This window comes from Astyanax mexicanus, chromosome 21 (genome assembly GCF_023375975.1).
Source record: "Astyanax mexicanus isolate ESR-SI-001 chromosome 21, AstMex3_surface, whole genome shotgun sequence".
NCBI classification, from domain to species: Eukaryota; Metazoa; Chordata; class Actinopteri; order Characiformes; family Acestrorhamphidae; genus Astyanax; species Astyanax mexicanus.
Window position 1 is genome coordinate 36,101,952 of NC_064428.1, and position 20,499 is coordinate 36,122,450.

A 20,499-nucleotide genomic window follows, 5' to 3' on the forward strand; every position below is an offset into this window, starting at 1 on the left:
AGCTCATTGAGAGAATGATGCAAAGCAGTAATCAGAGCAGAGGGTGGCTATTTTGGCTATTTTTTTGTTATTTCACATTTTTTGTTAAGTACATGAAACTCCACGTGTTCATTTATAGTTTTGATCCCTTCAGTGAGAAGAAAACACATTGAAAAAGAGAAGGTGTGTCCAAAATTTTGGCCTGTACTCTACATTTTTAATGCGGGACTAAAAATGACTGGATGATGAAAACTCTTATATTCTGATCTTATTAAAATTAAGTAATTTATTATCTTGATTTAGTTATCAAATACATTTTTAACACAAAGACACATTTAATTAATAATGTTTTTTAGGGCCAATAAAGCAATACAATGTTTTGTGCCTTTTTTTTGTCAGAATCTGGATACACATGCGTGTGTTGAGCTTTGACACGCCCACAAGCGACATAAGCGGGGCGACACGAGCGACTCTAGTCCCTTTCTAATGTGAACGCAAGATTAGTACTTAGTACATTCGCCTCCATGGGGTCTTGGGTTCAAGTCCCTCTGTGGGTGAGATTTCCACGTTCTCCCTGTGGTTTTGCTTGGGTTTTCTTCCTACAGACCAAAAACATGGAGATCATTGGATACTCTGAATTGCAGCAGCCTGTTAATGTTAACAGATTGGCTGTTGTTAAATAACCCATATCTTTTCAAATGTATGGTTTGAATTAGGGGTGGGCGATATGGCTCTAAAATAATATCACAATATTTCAGTGTATTTTTGTGATAACGATATACTTGGCGATATAGGAAAACTAAAATAATTAATTAATTTCAGGAATATAGTATAATAGTATAACAGTATAATCATAATGTGGCAAAATAAATAATATAGCATAAAATATTATTACTGCATTATTGCAGAATATTTAGTGCATGCATATAAACTGCAAACTAAAACAATTATACAATAAATACACCTAAAGCTTCACAGTAAATAATAGACTACTTTTAAGACAGAACAGCCCTATTATCACGATATGGATTTTTAATATCATGATATTTCTGTGTCATGATATATTGTATACGATATAATATTGCCCAGCCCTAGTTTGAATATGTTTTTTTTAAACAATCTATGCATTCAAAGTATTAATTAAGCTATTTTCCTACATATTTAAGCTATTTATCATCATGCATGCTAGGAAATAAAAGGTGGTAAAACTGTAATTTATGTTTTTGTGTAGATAGAAGTCCTATAAATATGATAATCCATATCTTAGGTAATTTTCCATTCTCTGAAAGGGAAAGCCCACATCCATCTTTCTCAGTGACCCATGCTGATGCTTTTAGTTCTTGTCACTGGAGGAAGTGAACAGTCTAATCAGACAGTCACACATAAACCACATAGTCTGCATGCGGCGATGTTTACTGGTAAAACTGTGAAGCGTATTTGAATCTGATCATGTTAACACGCTGTGGGCTGGAAGCTCAAAGAAAAAGAGGAAGTTCTATTGTGAGACTTGTTTGGAGCTACTGATGCTTTTAAAGCCGCCCACACAACAGTAAATGGAAAATAATGAGTGGATTTAAGTGGGGAGTCGGCTCTGGTCAGCAGTAGTTCCAGTGGTTTATAGGTAGATATAAATATACTGTAGAGAAATTAACGTTTATTTAATTTATGGGAAAGTAAATTAGGGGCAGGAGGAAAGACTGATTGACTGGAAAGAGGAAGAAGAATCACATTAAGAGACAAGACAGCATCATTATTTCATCCATAGTTTTTTTTTTTTTCTTCGTCTGTTCAATGGATGGAAGAGGCAAGAGTTCAACAAAGGTAAGAACATAAGCTTAATTGTTTGAGAACATGTTTTTTTTTTGTCACTGTTAGCAAAAAAAAAATGGTTTTATACTATTTATTTATTTATTTATTTTACTTATGGCTTAATATTTGAACTATAGTACATCATATGTCCAAATGCACTCAGCCACTTTTAGTTGAATCCATGGCTAACAAATATTGTATATGTAAATGCCCAAAAACTCACATCTTAAAAAAGTATTGCCAATAGATTAGGACTCTTTACCATTGAGTTTTAAGCTGTGAAGAACTGGAGCTGTGTTCTCTGGAATGATGGAGCTCCATCCAATACCTCCAATACTTTTGGCTTGATTTGGATTTTGAGTTGACTTCAGTAGAACTTGTACAGCAAAGAAACATTTAATCCAACAAAAGAAAGAAAACACATTTTAAAAGTTTTAATATTCCAGCATTTGTCTTTTAATTTTGAAATTACACACCCAAATTACACTGAAATTACACACCCAAATCTTAAAGATTTATTGCTCCAGCAGTATATCGTCGCTGTCCAATGAAAAACACTTATCTCTAAAACACAACTTTTGTATTCTTTCGATGGAAGTCAATGTAAAAAGAGTTTATTTCAGGCCATTTTGTGGAGTTTCTATTGGTCTGTTTATCAAGAAAGTTTGGCACAGTGATAGGGAGAGTTTGTCTGTTTAAATTATGTAGTAAACTAAAAATCGACAAAATTGAGAAGTGTTTTTCAGGCTAATCGAAATTTTGAATAGAAAATGCTTAAACACTGAAAAGGTTATGTTGTCCGCCACTTTATGTACAGCAACTGTTTTAGTGAGGCTACAGCTCCAACTAAATGTTCTTTAATACTAATTAATACTGTTTAATTAATCTTTAATTAATACTGTTTAATTTAATGTATTAAATATGTTTTTTGTTTAATCAATCAATCAATCAACTTTTATTTTGACCCGGAAGTACATACAGGGTTCATACACCTTTTACAAGGTAAAATTCAAGCACTTTTAAGTAACACTCAAGTTTTTCCAGCACCTTTCAGCTGTAGTAAATGAATAATAATGGTGATATCTCAAAACTGCAATTCAGCGATAATCAATATATCAAAAAACTATTCTCCACACTTCATAGCGAATATGCTACTGAGAAAATAAACACTTTTAAGTAAGTAAATAGCAGAAATTATGGATTTATACATAATACACTCAAAAAAATGTATTTGTTTTATTACACACTGCAAGAGATGGTATTATGTTTATGTAAACTCAAGCAGAATAGTGTTTGGTAATCGCAGAAGGAGAAATTTATTAAATGTAAATTTATTGTAAATATATTTAGAATTTCAAGCATTTTTAAGCATTTTCCAGGATTTCATGACCTGTATGAACCCTGTACATTGAGGGCAACCCTTATTTTCAATGTAGCCGAGCATTTACAAAAACAGGGATTGACACGACAAAGAAAATAATAGCTAAATTTAATTATTTTAAAATAACAGTAAATAGAATACAAAATAAAAATAGAATACAATTAAATTAAAAATAATTATAATAACTATAATAAAGCTTGTTTTAATTGATTAAAAAATTAAGATCAATAGAAGATAAGATTAATACAACAAAACTTTAAGTTAAAAATAGCTAAAACTAACTTTTACATAATACAATAAAAATACAAATAAATAAATGAACTAAAAAAAATAAAAGCAATAATTAAAAAAATAATAATAATAGTAATAATAATAATAATAATAAAAGAAAATCAATTTTTATTTTTTGTGCCTTGTTTTTTAAATACTTAGAAATAAGGCATAAAAATATTAAAATACTGACCACAATGCACAAGAGTTTAAAGTGTTGATTTTGATTGGCTATAGATATAGCTGTCAGTCATTGATAGCCTCTTCTTTATTAGAATATAACTTGAGAACATGTTATATGTGTAAGATATTGGATGTTGTAGTCTGAATCATTGTGTTGTTGACCAGAGGCCCTGTAATGTCTATTGACCCAACAGACAGTGTGAAAATAATTAGTAAAATTGCATTGAGGAAATAAATTCAAATTACATTCAAATGCAACATTGTCCTAAACAATCACTCATCCAGGTTTATAGCAGCAACTAATGCTGCTATGAACAATTCTTCTTTTTATATCTCCTGGGAAGTTTACTCCTAGACCACCTTAAATTCTGCAGTCAATATTATAAACTAGATGGTTGTTACTTTTAATTTCTCTTTCCACCTTAAATGCTGCAGCTGTTACTATAAACCAGATGATTGCCCCTACTTTTCCACCTTAAATTCTGCAGCCGTGACTATAAGCCAGATGGTTGCCCCTTACATTTCCACCTTAAATGCTGCAGTCGTTACTATAAACCAGATGGTTTCCCTACATTTCCACCTTAAATTCTGCAGCCGTGACTATAAGGCAGATGGTTGCCCCTACATTTCCACCTTAAATTCTGCAGCCATTACTATAAACCAAAAGGTTGCCCCTACTTTTCTACCTTAAATTCTGCAGCCTTTACTATAAACCAGATGGCTGCCCCCTTTTTTCCACCTTAAATGCTGCAGCCGTTACTATAAACCAGATGGTTCCCCCTACATTTCCACCTTAAATGCTGCAGCCGTTACTATAAACCATATGGTTCCCCCTACATTTCCACCTTAAATGCTGCAGCCGTTACTATAAACCAGATGGTTCCCCCTACATTTCCACCTTAAATGCTGCAGCCTTTACTATAAACCAGATGGTTGCCCCTACTTTTCCACCTTAAATTCTGCTGCCTTTACTATAAATCAGCTGGTTGCCCCTACTTTGAATTTCCCTTTCCACCTTAAATGCTGCAATTGCTAACTACTATAAAACTAATTGCCCTATTCCACCTTAAATGCTGCACTCCTTACTACAAGCTTGATGGCTGCCCCTACTTGAATTTCCCCATTCCACCTTAAATGCTGCAATTGCTAACTACTATGAAACTAGCTAACCAATAAGCTAGTCAATGCTAGCCAGATAACATTAGCTAGCCAATGCTAGCTTAATAACATTAGCTAGCAAATGCTACCTAGATAACATTAGCTAGATAATGCTAACTAGATAACCGGTTAACTTGCCAATGTTAACTAGATAGGATTAGCTAGCCAATGCTAATTAGATAACATAAGCTAGCTAATGCTAAGTAGACAACATTAGCTAGACAGTGCTAATTAGATACCAATTGGCTAGCTAATGCTAACTAGACAACATTAGCTACACAGTGCTAATTAGATACCAATTGGCTAGCTAATGCTAACTAGATAACATTAACTAGCCAATGCTACATAGGTAACATAAGCTAGCTAATGCTAACTAGATAACATTACATATCTAATGCCAACTAGATAGCATTAACTAGCTAATGCCAACTAGATAACATAAACTAGCTAATGATAACTAGATAACATTAGCTAGCCAATTCTAACTAGATATCATTAGCCAGCTAGTGCTAACTAGATAGCATTAGCTAGCCAATGTTAACTAGATAGCATTGGATAGTCAAAGCTAACAAGATAACACTAGCTAGCCGATGCTGCCTAGATAACATTAGTTAGCTCATGCTAACTAAATAGCATCTAGCCAATGCTACCTAGATAGCTAGCTAATGTTATCTCGTTGCTAGCATGAGCTAGCTAATGTTATCTAATGTTATCATTGGAAAAATATGGCTTTACGAAAAAATAAAAACATGCATACTGTAACTTGCAATGTATTTTGTTACTAAAATATTTATTAAAAATTATACAATTATGTTTTAATATGGTATCTTGATTAATCTTGATATCTTGCCAATATTGACCCTGGAGTGCTTCAGATATACTGATGGATGTTCATCATGCATATCATTTACATTGTCGCTGTCCAATGAAAAATGAGTATCTCCAAAACAGCAACTTTACAAGAGGAAGTCAACATATAGAGAGTTTACTTCAGGTCACTTTGAAGAGTTTCTATTGGTCTATTCATCAAGAAATTTTGGTACAGTGTAAGGAACAACAAACCCTTGCAGAAACCTACTTTTAAAAAAGTCCAGTAAAATATTAAATTAAAACTGAGCTCTAATGGAAAGTCCTGAACTACACACTTGTTGAATACAGCTATGAGCGAATTAAATAGACTAAGAGATTTGCAGATATCAGCGATTTCTAGACACAGTGTGAATAAAAGATGTTTTAATCATGCAGGTTTCGGTGATGATTTTACTCAGAATGCGTCTGACTGTTCCACTGCTGATTATGATCTTCAGCTCAGGTGAGTCCGATCTGTATCTTTTCATCAAAGAGTCACCTACACTTCAACTATTCATTTTGTTTGTGGGAGACCAGGAAAAACCGCAACGCCTTCTTACACAGAATTAATTTACCGTTGGTTGTTTACAAACTTTGAAATACGAGAAACATATTTTGTGTTGCAAATTAGAGCAGGAACAATACCAACACTATGCAGCATGCAAAACATTTTACACCTACAGTCTGAGTTTCTGTCTGAGTTTCTGGAACTGGAACTGGAACTGCTTTTTAACCCTTTCAGACCTGACGTATGTTCTGGTGATGAAAAAAAAAATATATATATATAAAGGCTGTTTCTGTCTATAATGAGCTTAAAAACAGGATTCAGTAAAAACCCACATAAAATAACAAATAATTAAAAAATCTAAATCAAACATGTTATTTGTATTTTGTCTGTTAATTGCAGTGCAGTCATTTGTTAAAAAAATGTTATTTTTATTTCATATAACATAAAAAAGTTTTTTTACTCTACAAACATTTTAAAATATATTTATAAATATTTTCACAAATTATCCCTAAGTGTTTTAAAACTGCGGGGAATATAACTTGAGAACATGTTATATGTGTAAGATATTGGATGTTGTAGTCTGAATCATTGTGTTGTTGACCAGAGGCCATGTAATGTCTATTGACCCAACAGACAGTGTGAAAATAATTAGTAAAATTACATTGAGGAAATAAATTCAAATTACATTCAAATGCAACATTGTCCTAAACAATCACTCATCCAGGTTTATAGCACCTGTAATGCTTTACTGTAGGCACTTTTACAAAGCATGCTTTATTCTTCCTCTTCTAGATATACTGTGTATCCAAACATACCTGAAATGTTCCGGTTTTATTTTATTCTTGTATCTTTAGGGATTTTGTTCTGTGGAGCAGTGAAACATACAGGGGTTGGACGATGAAACTGAAACACCTGGTTTTAGACCACTATAATTTATTGTGGTGACGGACAGTTCTGGTGGAAACAGGAGAAATGAGGTGCACATTGAATTCTGCGTGATTTGATCAGCCGTGGTTTCATGTTTTTTGGATACAACCCGGGTTAGCACCCGAACATCCCTTTCAGATAGCTTCCTCTTACAGCGTCCACAGTTAATCCTGTTGGATGTGGTTGGTCCTTCTTGGTGGTATGCTGACATTACCCTGGATACCGTGGCTCTTGATGCATCACAAAAATCCTTGCTGTCTTGGTCACAGATGCTCCAGCAAGACGTGCACCAACAATTTGTCCTCTTTTGAACTCTGGTATGTCACCCATAATGTTGTGTGCATTGCAATACGTAGAGCAGAACTGTGCTCTTACCCTGCTAATTGAACCTTCACACTCTTACTGCTCTTACTGGTGCAATGTGCAATTAATGAAGATTGTCCACCAGGCTGCTCCAATTTAGCCATGAAACCTCCCACACTAAAATGACAGGTGTTTCAGTTTCATTGTCCAACCCCTGTAGGTGAAGTTATTTGGGCCTATGGAAGAAGAAGATTGAAGCATACACTATATAAACAAATGCCCTGCCTACAGTTAAGCAGTTAATTGGTAGAGGATCAATGACACTGCTTTGCTTTTTGTGGCACTGGAAACCTGATTTGTATGAATGGTACATGAATTTAATCAATCAAGTATCAGGAAATCCTGGGAGTAAACCTTGTTCCATCTGTGAGGAAGCTGAATCTTGGACGTCATTGGCCTTTCTAAAAAAGATGATGATCCCAAGTGCTTTACCTCAAAGTAAACCAAAGCTTGGTTTTAGAAGAAGTCCTGGAAGATTCTGGAGCGGTCATTACAGTCACCTGACGTATACCCCATAGAAAATCTTTGGTAGGATTTGAAGAAGGTGGTTGAAGCACATAAAATCTAAGAACATTAGTGAACTGGAGGCTATTGCCATTGATGAACAGGCCTGGGTTTCTCAGGAACGCTGCCAGAAGCTCATGTGTGGCTATGTATCATGTTTGCAGCAGGTCACAACAGCAAATGGGTGCTCTGCAAAGTAATAAGGCTTCTTGTTGCTTAAGGCATAAGTGTCTGTGATACAGTAGTAGCCATCAGAAAAGTGCCATTTTTTGTTAAATTTGAAAAAAAAAAAAAAAACACTGGTTATATTAGCTGTGTTGAGCTGTATACAGTAAATTGTTATTTTAGCTGTAGATGATCTCGGCTTATTGCAGCTCATTATTCCAACTCAGCTGAAATAGACGGGCTTAAGGCCAATTTTTAGATACTTATGCATTTTGCCTACAGCGTAGAGCAGGGATTTTCAACTGATGGGTAGGGACTGAAAAAATGGGTCGTGGACAAGTTCTGGGCTGGTCGTTTACAGCTTGTAAAAAATAAAAAAAAATACATAAAAAAAAAGAAATTAAAAATAATTCATGCTCATCTAATTTTTACTTGTCTTTGTACTCTGAATGCAGAGAAGTGCCATGTGTGTGGCCTTATTTATTATGTGCATTTTTGATATTTTATTTAATTGTAGTAACTTTTATGCATGTAGTCATGTTCCTTTCTTTTAAATACACTTTGCATGCATATGTATGTTTAATGTGTTTTTAAGGATTTTTTTTATATACATTTGTTTGGTTTGTATTCCATAAAAGTGGGGTCGCAACTTAATGACCATGAGAAAATGTGGGTCCCGGGCTGTTACCAGTTCAGAACCTCTGGCGTAGACTGCGAGTATGTTTATACTTCTGCGCTTTGCACCGCCCGGCAGTTTAAATAGCAAAGAAGAGAAGTTCTTGTTTTTTCGCCTGTTTTAGGGCTTAGGCTCCCTATCTCCTTATAAGGTAGTTTTTGGCCCAGCCGAGTCCCAATTCACTAGCCAGGGCAGCAATAGTGTATTGGACCCCAACCCTGACGACACAGGTATGATCCCACGTGAGGAGCGGTTTGTGTGTTTATTTATTTATTTTTTACCTTTCTTCTTGGGTTTACCTGCTTTGAGATCAACTGTTCTGCAATTGGGTTCAACAACCCTCTGAGTTGAAGAGCTACTAGTCTGTAGCACTCCATCCCATTACAATTATTTATACAAAACAGAATTTTTGGCTTGGAAAATGTCTGGCCCACATACAAACTTAATTGCTGCCCCCTTAATTTCCTACAGTGTAGGTTCCACGCAGAAGTAGAAATTGGCCTTTAGTATTGAGCTGAAGTGAGACCTTTTGGAGCATTTTACTAACCAAACAGACTCATCATTTACTCTCTTCTGAATTCTGTGTTGCAGGAGATGGAGCTCAGTCTGATTGGGGTGTGACTTACTACCCTGAATCTATATGTGCTCTAAAGGGGTCTACAGTGAACATGAGCTGCACTTACAAATATCCTACATCTTCCACAAATCCTTACATCGTCCAAACTGCTTTCTGGACGAAGAACGACAGGCTAACTTCAGGATTTTCAGAATTTCCCAATCTGTCAACTGAATCAGAGTACAAAGGCAGGGTTCAGTATTTTGGGAATAACATTAACTACAGCATCCTCAGCCTGAGTAATGTGACAGAAAACGACCAGAGAAATTACTACTTCAGATTTATAACAAATAAAGAAGGAGGAAAGTGGTGGGGTGCAGGTGGCATTGCTCTTTCAGTCACAGGTAAGCTCTGCTTAGAACTTAGAGAACCTAAACTATTATCAGCTACATTACACTGACGAAGACTGTGTTGCCTTTACTCCTTTACTCTAATGATGCTGCTGCTGTGTGTTATCTCTTGTTGGCAGGTCTGCAGGTGGAGGGTCCTGAGACAGTGAGAGAGGGAGGTAAAGTCACACTCACCTGTAAAACCACCTGCAACCTGACTAGCAATTCAACGTACACCTGGTACAGAAATGGACTGTACATAGACTCCAGTACTAAACAGCTCTACCTGCAGTTGGTCAGCAGGGAGGATGCAGGCAGGTATAGCTGTGCTGTACTGGGTCAGGACCTTCGCTCTCCTGAGGTCACTCTTAATGTCTTATGTAAGTACAGATTTTTTTTACTAGACACATACTTGTGGCATTTAAAGATTTTGGCACATCTGGTCAAATGTTTGTTATAGAGAACAGTTAAGACCACTTGCTCCATTAGTTTGATATATTCTGTGAAGAGTAAAAGCTGTTTTCAAGTTCAGAAGCAGCCCAGAGTACCGTTCTTGGCACCGGGGTTAACCTCAAGCAGACTATGTTGAAGTTACACTGTGGGTGTAAAAGCTATCTGCTCCCAGTGCTACTTGTGGGGTTGAGTGATTGGTTCTGAGGTGTATTGGTGCATTTCACAGATGTTATGTTTTTGGAAAAGTAGGCCTCTTGAGAGAAAGAGTGTTTTTAAGATCCAGAGAGTAGATCATGTTAATCTTTTCCAGAAGTTAACTCTAGTCGATAAACAATCAGTCTGTCGGCCAGAGAAAGGACGGGAAATCAAATTGGCTGCACCTTTTTCTCTCCAAAGCATTCGAGAAAGCTTGATCAACACTGTTCTTCAATGTAAAGATGGTGTTAGCAAAGACTTCCTTTATCATGATGCTTCAACTTACCCATCACCTCCCTTTCCATCAGTAAATCCTAATAAAGTCACACTGTGATAGGACTGGAGCGAGGGTACTGCAATTAGCTCAGAGATGTATCAGAGACAGGGTTCCAGCACATCCCTCAGATCGCATTGGTCACCTGATGACGCTGGTTTAGCGACAATTAAAAGAGAAGCAGAATCTGAATTTACATGTATCGGATGGCAACATTCATGTGATGGGAAGTCCAAGTGAGGGGGTGGGTTATTTGGCTCTAGCCACGCAAGGCATATTTTTTTATGCCCTCATGTTACCAAAGACACATCGACATGCCCTAAATCTATCTGCCAGGATCCATGGTGCAGGAAATGTGAAAGAGTTCAGGGTTCAGGGACCCAGCAATCATAATTTTCACACATGGATTAAGAGAGTTCACCACAGAGTCCAGATCTTAACCTCATCTTTGGGATGTGCTGGATGAAGAAGAGCTGCTTTGTGCAGTGGTCAGACTCTACCATCATCAATGCTGCTGCAAGACCTTTTTTTTTGGCCAGTCAGTGTAGGGCCCTAAGTAACAGTTTGAACATTTCAGGAGATTGCAGCTCTCAGATAACATTCATCAAAGGATCAGACCATACATAGTTTGTTTGTACTGTGTTTTGTTCACAGTCATTGTTAGAAAAGGCCAGGTAATGCAAATTCACTCCTCTGTCTAGGCACCTGTTTATCTAAATCAGACAATGCAGCCCACTGTTTTTTTTTTTGTTCTGTTTAAATTGTAAATAATCCCTTGCTGAAGTATCACCAGAATTAAAAAAAAGGAGAAGTTCATTGTTAAAAACATCCATGCCTGGACAAAGGATTCAGATGGGGAGCTGAAGGGTTGTTTTTTTGCGCTACTAAATACATTTTATACTGCAGTGATCAGGTTTCTGATAATAATCCAGAGGCCTGGATAAATTACCCTGTTAGCCGTATGTAAACCTCTTTGTTGACTTATCAGTTATCAGTACATCAGTTACAAACCCAAAGTGGCTGTATATGAAAGGAACAGCATTGTATGACTTAACAACCCTGGACTGTTAAGAATATTCATTATTATTGCATTTATTAATTATAATGTATCATTCTACCTTTAGATGGCCCAAAGAGCACCTCAGTGTCCATCAGTCCCTCTGGTGAAATAGTGGAGGGCAGTTCAGTGACTCTGAACTGCAGCAGTGATGGAAACCCACCTGTACAATATACCTGGTATAAAGGATCATCATCAGTAGCAACAGGAAAGACCTTTACAATGAACAACATCAGCTCTGTGAACAGTGGAGAATACAAGTGTAACTCTAGTAATGACTATGGACAGATATCCTCTGCTACTGTAACTCTGAATGTTCTGTGTGAGTTCTCGTTTCATTCTTACTGATACTGATTCAACTATTCTGCAACAGTTCTCTTCTTAAAAAAAATCATTTTCTGTTGATTGCTGATATTTAGATCCTCCAAAGAGCGTCTCAGTGTCCATCAGTCCCTCTGGTGAAATAGTGGAGGGCAGTTCAGTGACTCTGACCTGCAGCAGTGATGGAAACCCACCTGTGGAATATACCTGGTATAAGGGATCAACATTAGTAGCAGCAGGAAAGAACTTTACAATAAACAACATCAGCCCTGTTAACAGTGGAGAATACAAGTGCAGATCCAGTAATAAACTTAAAGATATAAACTCTGATATTGTAACTCTGAATGTTCTGTGTAAGTGCTGGTTCACTTGTTTTTGGTTAATCATTTTCTATCTTGTAACGGTTCCCTAATCCACTTTTTTTAATGTCCTGTCTATAATTTTTAATGGTTTTTTAATGGTTCAGTGACTTTGAATTAAGCTGAATAACTCAACTATATTCTTTTACAAATATGTAAATTAACTTTGTAATCATTTACAACATTTCCTTGCTCGCAGTATCGACGGAAACCATTCTGTATGCAGTTCTAGGAGTGGGCACTGGAAGTGCATGTTTCTTTGTTATTATTGCTGTTTTGTGTTTAAGGTAAGCACATGTAACGTTATACAGTGTAATTTAAATGTTTTAGGTAATGATTATTAGGGTTGCACACTGCAAACAACTGTAATGTTATTTGCTTTATACTGTTACTGCCATCTTAGTTTTTGAAGTATTGACACATTTCCGACTCCACATTGTAATATTAGCAAATTCATTGCGACCGCTTATCAACTGTATCAACCACCTGTGATACCATAGCAAGCACCTAGCAACACGACAACAGCCACCTATCAAGTAATTAACGATAGGTAATTAACCACCTGGGAGACAATAGCAGCCACAAAATAACAGCATAAAAACCGATATGATTTCACTATCGTTTTCCAGTTGGTCATGCCTACATTTTTGCTTCTGTGTCAAATCTACTTCATAGTCTATGTATAAACCACCTAGCAACCACTTAAAACATTATAACAATCACATTAGATACCATAGCATCCACCCATCAACCACTTAGCTACACTATAGCGTCTACCCAGCAATCACTTAACATCATAACAACCACTTTAGATACCACAGAAACCACCTATTGACCACTTAGCTACAGCATAGTATCCACCAAGCAACCAGTTAACATCATAACAACCACTTTAAATACCATAGCAACCACCAAGCAACCACTTAGCTACACCATAGCATCCACCCAACAACCACTTAATATCATAACCACATTAAATACTATAGCAACCACCCATCAATCACTTAGCTACACTATAGCATCCACTTTGCAACCACTCAACATTATTTACAACCACGTTAGCTATCATAGTAACCACCTTAGCTACACCATAGCAACCTTTAACAAACATTTAGCAACAACATAACAACCACTTTTGATACCAAAACCACCCATAACCCACTTACCTACACCAAAGCAGCCATCTAGCAACCACTTATCATAAAAACAACTACTTTAGGTACCAGTGTTACCACCAAGCAACCACTTAGCTACACCATAGCATCCACCTAGCAACCACTTGACATCATAGCAACCATCCATCCACCACTTAGCTACACCATAGCAAACATTTAGCAACAACATAACAACCATCCTGGAAATCATAGGGTCAGCCTAACAACACCTTAGCAACCACCTAGCAACGCATTATCAACTACACTGTGTTCTATAGCAACCAGTGGGAACAACGTTGGCTGTGCAGCCATCCTGCGTTTCCTTTAGGAAATACAGTTCATTAGCAGTTATTAATATATTTTATTAATTTATTTTTCAGGAAGAAAAGACGGATGAAAGATGCAAAGGATGCTGTCGAGCAAAAACAGGCAAGGCACCTAAAAAAACAACAGATACCACAGACTGATCTGCCATAACTTTAGAACCACCTAGTTAATATTGGTAAAGTTTTTCCTTGTGCTCTGACTCACTGAGGTGTGAACTTCACAAGAGTTGTGAAGGTGCCCTTTGGTTTCATGGCACCAGGACTGAAGTTAGCAGCAGATCGTTTAAGTCCTGTAAGTGGTGAGGTGGGGCTGTAAGTGTTGAGGTTGTTGCATGTGAGCATGTTCTGTAGGTACTGATTACTGCATATTTTGAATCACAGACAAAATCTGCTTGATGTTTTGAGGATGTTATATTGTACCGAGTCTTCTAGTCATCACAATTTCGCCCTTGCTAAGTGACTACCCCGATGAACAAAATATATTGTACTTGTATTAAATGTACTTAAAACATTTAAAGAAATGTCTACAGATTTATGTACTTACTGAAAATATATTAAAAGTACCTTAAAATTATGCTTAATCAAATGTTTGAAAGTAAACTTTTTTAAAAAGTACAATATAGTGTTTAAAAAAAAAGACTACTATAAAGTACACTTTTAGTTCAATGAAATTCAATACACGTCTAAAATACTTATTTCCAAATATACTTTTTTACATTTTTAGCAAAAAAACAAACAAACAACTGTTACAGTAGTTCACTTAAAATGCAATGTATCATGTAACTTTTTTAGGAAAGTAAATTAAATTAATTCTACTAAGTTTAAAATTTTTAAGTAAATTTGTAACACGCTAAAATTGTAGTACATTATATTAAATATTTTTTTTATACCCTGAATGAAGTATACTAGAAGTGTGCTACTTGCAAAAGCAAATTTGTACTCTAATGTAAATATAGATCATATATATTTAACATCAATTTTTAGTACATTCCTAACATACCTGGTGTATAATAATAATAGTGATACAGTTGTAATACTCTAATAATTAAATGTATTATAATTTTACTGTAAGCATATTTAAAATATGGGGTTACATACATGAAGTAGTTTAAATATTTAAATGTTATATAAGTATTTTTAAAATAGTTTATTTTAGTACAGTTAAGTTAACTTTAAGCACAATTTAAGTAAGAGTTTTTGTACTATTTTACACTGTAATTAAAGTATAATAAGTACAAAAAAGTAGTTTCATTTTAGCGCTCTTTAAATATACTGATTAATAATAATGTGGCTACAAGAACACTGTAGTGCACTATAGCATAATCATGCTTAGTATACTTTTAGTATCTACTTTTTTTTCACTAGGGTAAGATTCTTATGGTGCCTATTGTTATTTGATTGATTTACACATGGATGGTGTGTCTGATTGGTGTATATTCTTTTTGTTATGTTTTAATTTTGTATTCTTTTGACACTAACTATCATTTCTACTGTACTGTATTTACTACAGGAGCATATTTACAATAACGAGGCAGCGATATCTTCAGCCGGTAAGACTACACATGGTACGGATCCATCCAATCAGGACGGCATTCATTATGCCAGTATCAAACACCCCAAGAAAGCTGGAAGCCCTGCAGTGAAGGTTTCTTCACCAGTAACTGATGAGAAGGTTGAGTACGCCAGTGTTCAGCACCGCCGGGATGAAGTGGTAGAGAAGAACGAGGATGGCCTTCAGTACTCCAGTCTCCAATTTACTCAAACCGGTGCTTCTGACAGGTGAGAGGAACGTACCTGTAACACCAGACAGATAGGAGTAACGCTGGCCGAGTAAAAAGTAATGACAGGTTTATTTGCAAGATAAATAACAGGAATTACCAGCCAGATAGGTTGATAAACAACACTCTCACCAAATACAGAAACCGTAGTCGTGAAAACTGTCCAGGATCCAAAACCAGAAAGAAAGAAAGAAAGAAAGAAAGGTAACACTTTACTTTAATGGTCCATTTGATGGCCTCTTTGATGCTCAACTGACATTCAACTAACATTCAACTACATGCCTACTAAATGCAAATGAACTAAAAGGTGAAAGTAAATGATTCTCTATTGAATATAACCCTACATTCAACTCTAATCCAAACTCTTATCTTAATAGTTTAGGATTGGGTTTAGGGTTAGATTTTAAGCTTAGGTTAGGTTTAGGGTAAGGGTTAGGTGTAGGGTTAGATTTTAGGGTTGATTAAGGGTTAAGGTTAGGGTAAGATCTAAGTGTAGGGTTTGATTTTAGGGTTGGTTAAGGTTAGGGTTAGGTGTAGGGTTAGATTTTATGGTTGGTTAAGGTTAGGGTTAGGTGTAGGGTTTGATTTTATGGTTGATTAAGCGTTAAGGTTAGGGTTAGGTGTAGGGTTTGATTTTATGGTTGATTAAGCGTTAAGGTTAGGGTTAGGTGTAGGGTTAGATTTTAGGGTTGATTAAGGGTTAAGGTTAGGGTTAGGTGTAGGGTTAGATTTTAGGGTTGATTAAGGGTTAAGGTTAGGGTTAGGTGTAGGGTTTGATTTTAGGGTTGATTAAGGGTTAAGGTTAGGGTTAGGTGTAGGCTTAGGTTTTAGGGTTGATTAAGGGTTAAGGTTAGGGTTAGATGTAGGGTTAGATTTTAGGGTTGATTAAGGGTTAAGGTTAGGTGTAGGGTTAGATTTTAGGGTTGATTAAGGGTTAAGGTTAGGGTTAGGTTTTAGGGTTGATTAAGGGTTAGGGTTAGGTGTAGGGTTAGATTTTAGGGTTGATTAAGGGTTAAGGTTAGGGTAAGGTCTAAGTGTAGGGTTTGATTTTAGGGTTGATTAAGGTTAGAGTTAGGTGTAGGGTTAGATTTTATGGTTGGTTAAGGTTAGGGTTAGGTGTAGGGTTTGATTTTATGGTTGATTAAGCGTTAAGGTTAGGGTTAGGTGTAGGGTTAGATTTTAGGGTTGATTAAGGGTTAAGGTTAGGGTTAGGTGTAGGGTTAGATTTTAGGGTTGATTAAGGGTTAAGGTTAGGGTTAGGTGTAGGGTTAGGTTTTAGGGTTTATTAAGGGTTAAGGTTAGGGTTAGGTGTAGGGTTAGATTTTAGGGTTTATTAAGGGTTAAGGTTAGGGTTAGGTGTAGGGTTTGATTTTAGGGTTGATTAAGGGTTAAGGTTAGGGTTAGGTGTAGGGTTAGATTTTAGGGTTGATTAAGGGTTAAGGTTAGGTGTAGGGTTAGATTTTAGGGTTGATTAAGGGTTAAGGTTAGGGTTAGGTGTAGGGTTAGGTTTTAGGGTTGATTTAGGGTTAGGGTTAGGTGTAGGGTTAGATTTTAGGGTTGATTAAGGGTTAAGGTTAGGGTAAGGTCTAAGTGTAGGGTTTGATTTTAGGGTTGATTAAGGTTAGAGTTAGGTGTAGGGTTAGATTTTATGGTTGGTTAAGGTTAGGGTTAGGTGTAGGGTTAGATTTTATGGTTGATTAAGCGTTAAGGTTAGGGTTAGATTTTAGGGTTGATTAAGGGTTAAGGTTAGGGTAAGGTCTAAGTGTAGGGTTTGATTTTAGGGTTGATTAAGGTTAGAGTTAGGTGTAGGGTTAGATTTTATGGTTGGCTAAGGTTAGGGTTAGGTGTAGGGTTAGATTTTAGGGTTGATTAAGGGTTAAAGTTAGGGTTAGATTTTAGGGTTGATTAAGGGTTAAGGTTAGGGTTAGGTGTATGGTTAGGTTTTAGGGTTGATTAAGGGTTAAAGTTAGGGTTAGATTTTAGGGTTGATTAAGGGTTAAGGTTAGGTGTAGGGTTAGGTTTTAGGGTTGATTAAGGGTTAAGGTTAGGGTTAGGTGTAGGGTTAGATTTTAGGGTTGATTAAGGGTTAAGGTTAGGGTTAGGTGTAGGGTTAGATTTTAGGGTTGATTAAGGGTTAAAGTTAGGGTTAGGTGTAGGGTTAGATTTTAGGGTTGATTAAGGGTTAAGGTTAGGGTTAGGTGTACGGTTAGGTTCTATTTTGAATCATTTACATTCAACATAGGGTTAAGTTAAATTTAATGGACATTCAATTCAGTGTTAGTTGAATGTCAGTGGAGCATCAACAAGGCCATAAAATGGACCATCCAAGTAAAGTGTTACCAGAAAGTGCAACGATACAACAAATCCGATAAGGGCAGAGACGAAAGACAAAAACCGTAATACAGAAAAATAGGTCATAACAAAAGGTAGATAGAAAAATGCAGGGAATTAACGTTCAGTACGCAACGAAAAGTCGACAATACCTCACAAAGTATGAACGCAAACTGAAACCTTTTAAACAGGATGTAAATTACATTGAACCGGAACTTCCTAGAATACAGGTGACTCTGAACGGGGGAGTGTAACACGATTGGGTGAGGGTGAGCGGCTGATGGTGACGTCATTGTCAGTGGGTTTTTGGGAAATGGAGTTCGGGAGTGTGGAAGGAGAGCACTGCGGCATGACAGTACCTTTATGAAGATGTTTTATTAGTAGTTAATTAGTAGTTTTGCCGACTTAGAAACTGCGAATATTCAGTGTTTCTTCTGAAATCAAAAGTATTAAAAAGAGTTTATCTTGCTATTGTTGGAGTAACTGTCTCTACTGTCTAAAAAAAGACTTTCTACTAGATTTTGAAGTGTTGCTGTGAGGATTTGATTGCATTCAGTAATAAGAGTGTTAGTTAGATTAGGATGTTGGGTGATCACCACCTCACCTCATGCTTAACTCCATAACTCATCTTCAAAAAAACTGAATGGAACACCATCATTATCATTAGGCCATTGGTGCAATTTAAATTTGTACTAAATGCATTACTAAAAGTTGTTTCCACAAACTTTTGGACATATATTTTACCAGTTACAGGTTGATAACATCATGTTCATGTTGTTGTTGCAGGCCTGCACCACCTGAGGATACTACTGTCATCTACAGCAGCGTGAAATAAACATGCAATGTTTAGACCCAAAATGTATAACTTTTATCTGCAAAGTTGTACTGAAACCCCACTTCTATTGGAAGGCCAATACACGCCATCAGCTCCATGGAGAAAAAAGCTTTTTATGTGCACCTATTGTTCCGTTTGCTCCATGACGATTTTTGTACATAAGTCTGCAAAATTTACCAATTTTAATCTAACCCGAACTGTCTAAAAACTTTTCAAATTGTGGCCTTTTTTTCACTATTTCAACATGAATCCTACTACACCCTCTACAGCATGGCTTGTGCAACTGCAGGCAGTACTTCAAGAACATGACGATGACCACATATTAATATTTATTCACCTATGTAGAACTTTATTGAGAGAACTTTTAAACTTATAGATTCCAACAGCTTTTAAACATTTCCTGTCTGTTCAGATGTTTTGTAATACTGTGTTTCTACTGTATTTTATTAATATATTAAATGTAATTAGAAAGTGCAGTTCCTGAAAAACTGAGTTTGGTTGCAGCTCAAAAATGTTTCTGTGACGTAGGTTTTGGTTGCTAATGTGTTGCCATGGTACAGCTGTTGGTTGCATAGGTGTTGATAAGCAGTCCATAAGACATTGCTGTGGTATAGGAGTTGGTTGCTAAGGAGTTGCTATGGTACAGCTGTTGGTTGCTTAGGTGTTGGTAAGTGGTCCATAAGGTGTTGCTATGGTACAGCTGTTGGCTGCTTGGGTTTTGGTAAGCGGTTCATAAGGTGTTGCAGTGGTATAGGTGTTGGTTGAAGTGGTTATTAAGTTGCTAGATGTTTTTTGCTATGTTATTGCAGTCCATAAACATTTGGCTAAATGAAGGAATGCAAATGTTTGTCATATATATAGCAGTGTCCACAAACTTTTGAATAAAATGTGAATTGCCAATTTTTTCCCCCAAAGCTTTGGAGAGAAAGGGGAATTCGTAATATTTTGTGATTCATTCCTATAGATAAAAATTTACGACAATTTTATGAAAATTTAAAGTTGGGTTGTTTCTAAATGTTTGGGATTAAAAGTTTGCAGACATGAAAAATGACACATACTTAAATTAACGGGACTAGTAATAATAACAATAAAACTAAGAATAAAATGTGGCTACTGCTATTATACAGATACACTGTAAGTGGAATTCCTGTATAAAATGATAAAGTAAATGATGCCAAATAAGACTGAACCTTAGACCAAACATCTGTCATCATCCCAATGAGAAATTTTTATATTAAAAAAAGGTTTTCCTGCTTTTAAAGTGTAAATGTTATTTTAATAGACTTTTTTTTTTTTTTATTCTAAAAGGTTTGCTATATACTGTATAACATAAATTGAATAATATAATATATTGATATAATTATTTATGATAATAAAAGGTCTTATACAATGTTGCACATTGTTTATCTTATTGTGTGAATAATGAGAATGCAGGACGAGAAAGTCAAAACCCTGAACCTCAAACACTGTTCCTCAATGGAACAGTACGTCCAGCAGAACCAAACCCCCAAAGCATTAGCTTTTAGTACATACTGTAGGTTCCTTTAAAGGAGGAAACAGCAGTGTTTGTGGTTCATGGTTTGTCAGTTTCATGTACCGAACTCACATTATTGTATTGTTTTTCATGCTAGTGAACATTTAGGTTCAATCAAAGTGTACAATGTAGTGTACAACATTACAATGTAATTGTGCTACAATA

At 36.0% G+C, this 20,499-nt stretch overlaps 1 protein-coding gene across 1 annotated transcript in view; it reads left to right on the forward strand.

The window, feature by feature from the left end:
• Positions 1–1,542: 1,542 nt before the first annotated feature.
• Positions 1,543–20,499, forward strand: part of LOC103033703 (B-cell receptor CD22) — a 30,087-nt gene continuing 11,130 nt past the window's right edge. The window contains exons 1-6 of the mRNA XM_049469989.1: positions 1,543–1,800; positions 6,026–6,092; positions 9,364–9,732; positions 9,858–10,097; positions 11,764–12,018; positions 12,116–12,370. Of these exons, the coding sequence (XP_049325946.1) occupies positions 1,771–1,800; positions 6,026–6,092; positions 9,364–9,732; positions 9,858–10,097; positions 11,764–12,018; positions 12,116–12,370 (1,216 nt within the window). The 5' untranslated portion in view covers positions 1,543–1,770. The remainder of the gene's footprint in view (positions 1,801–6,025; positions 6,093–9,363; positions 9,733–9,857; positions 10,098–11,763; positions 12,019–12,115; positions 12,371–20,499) is intronic.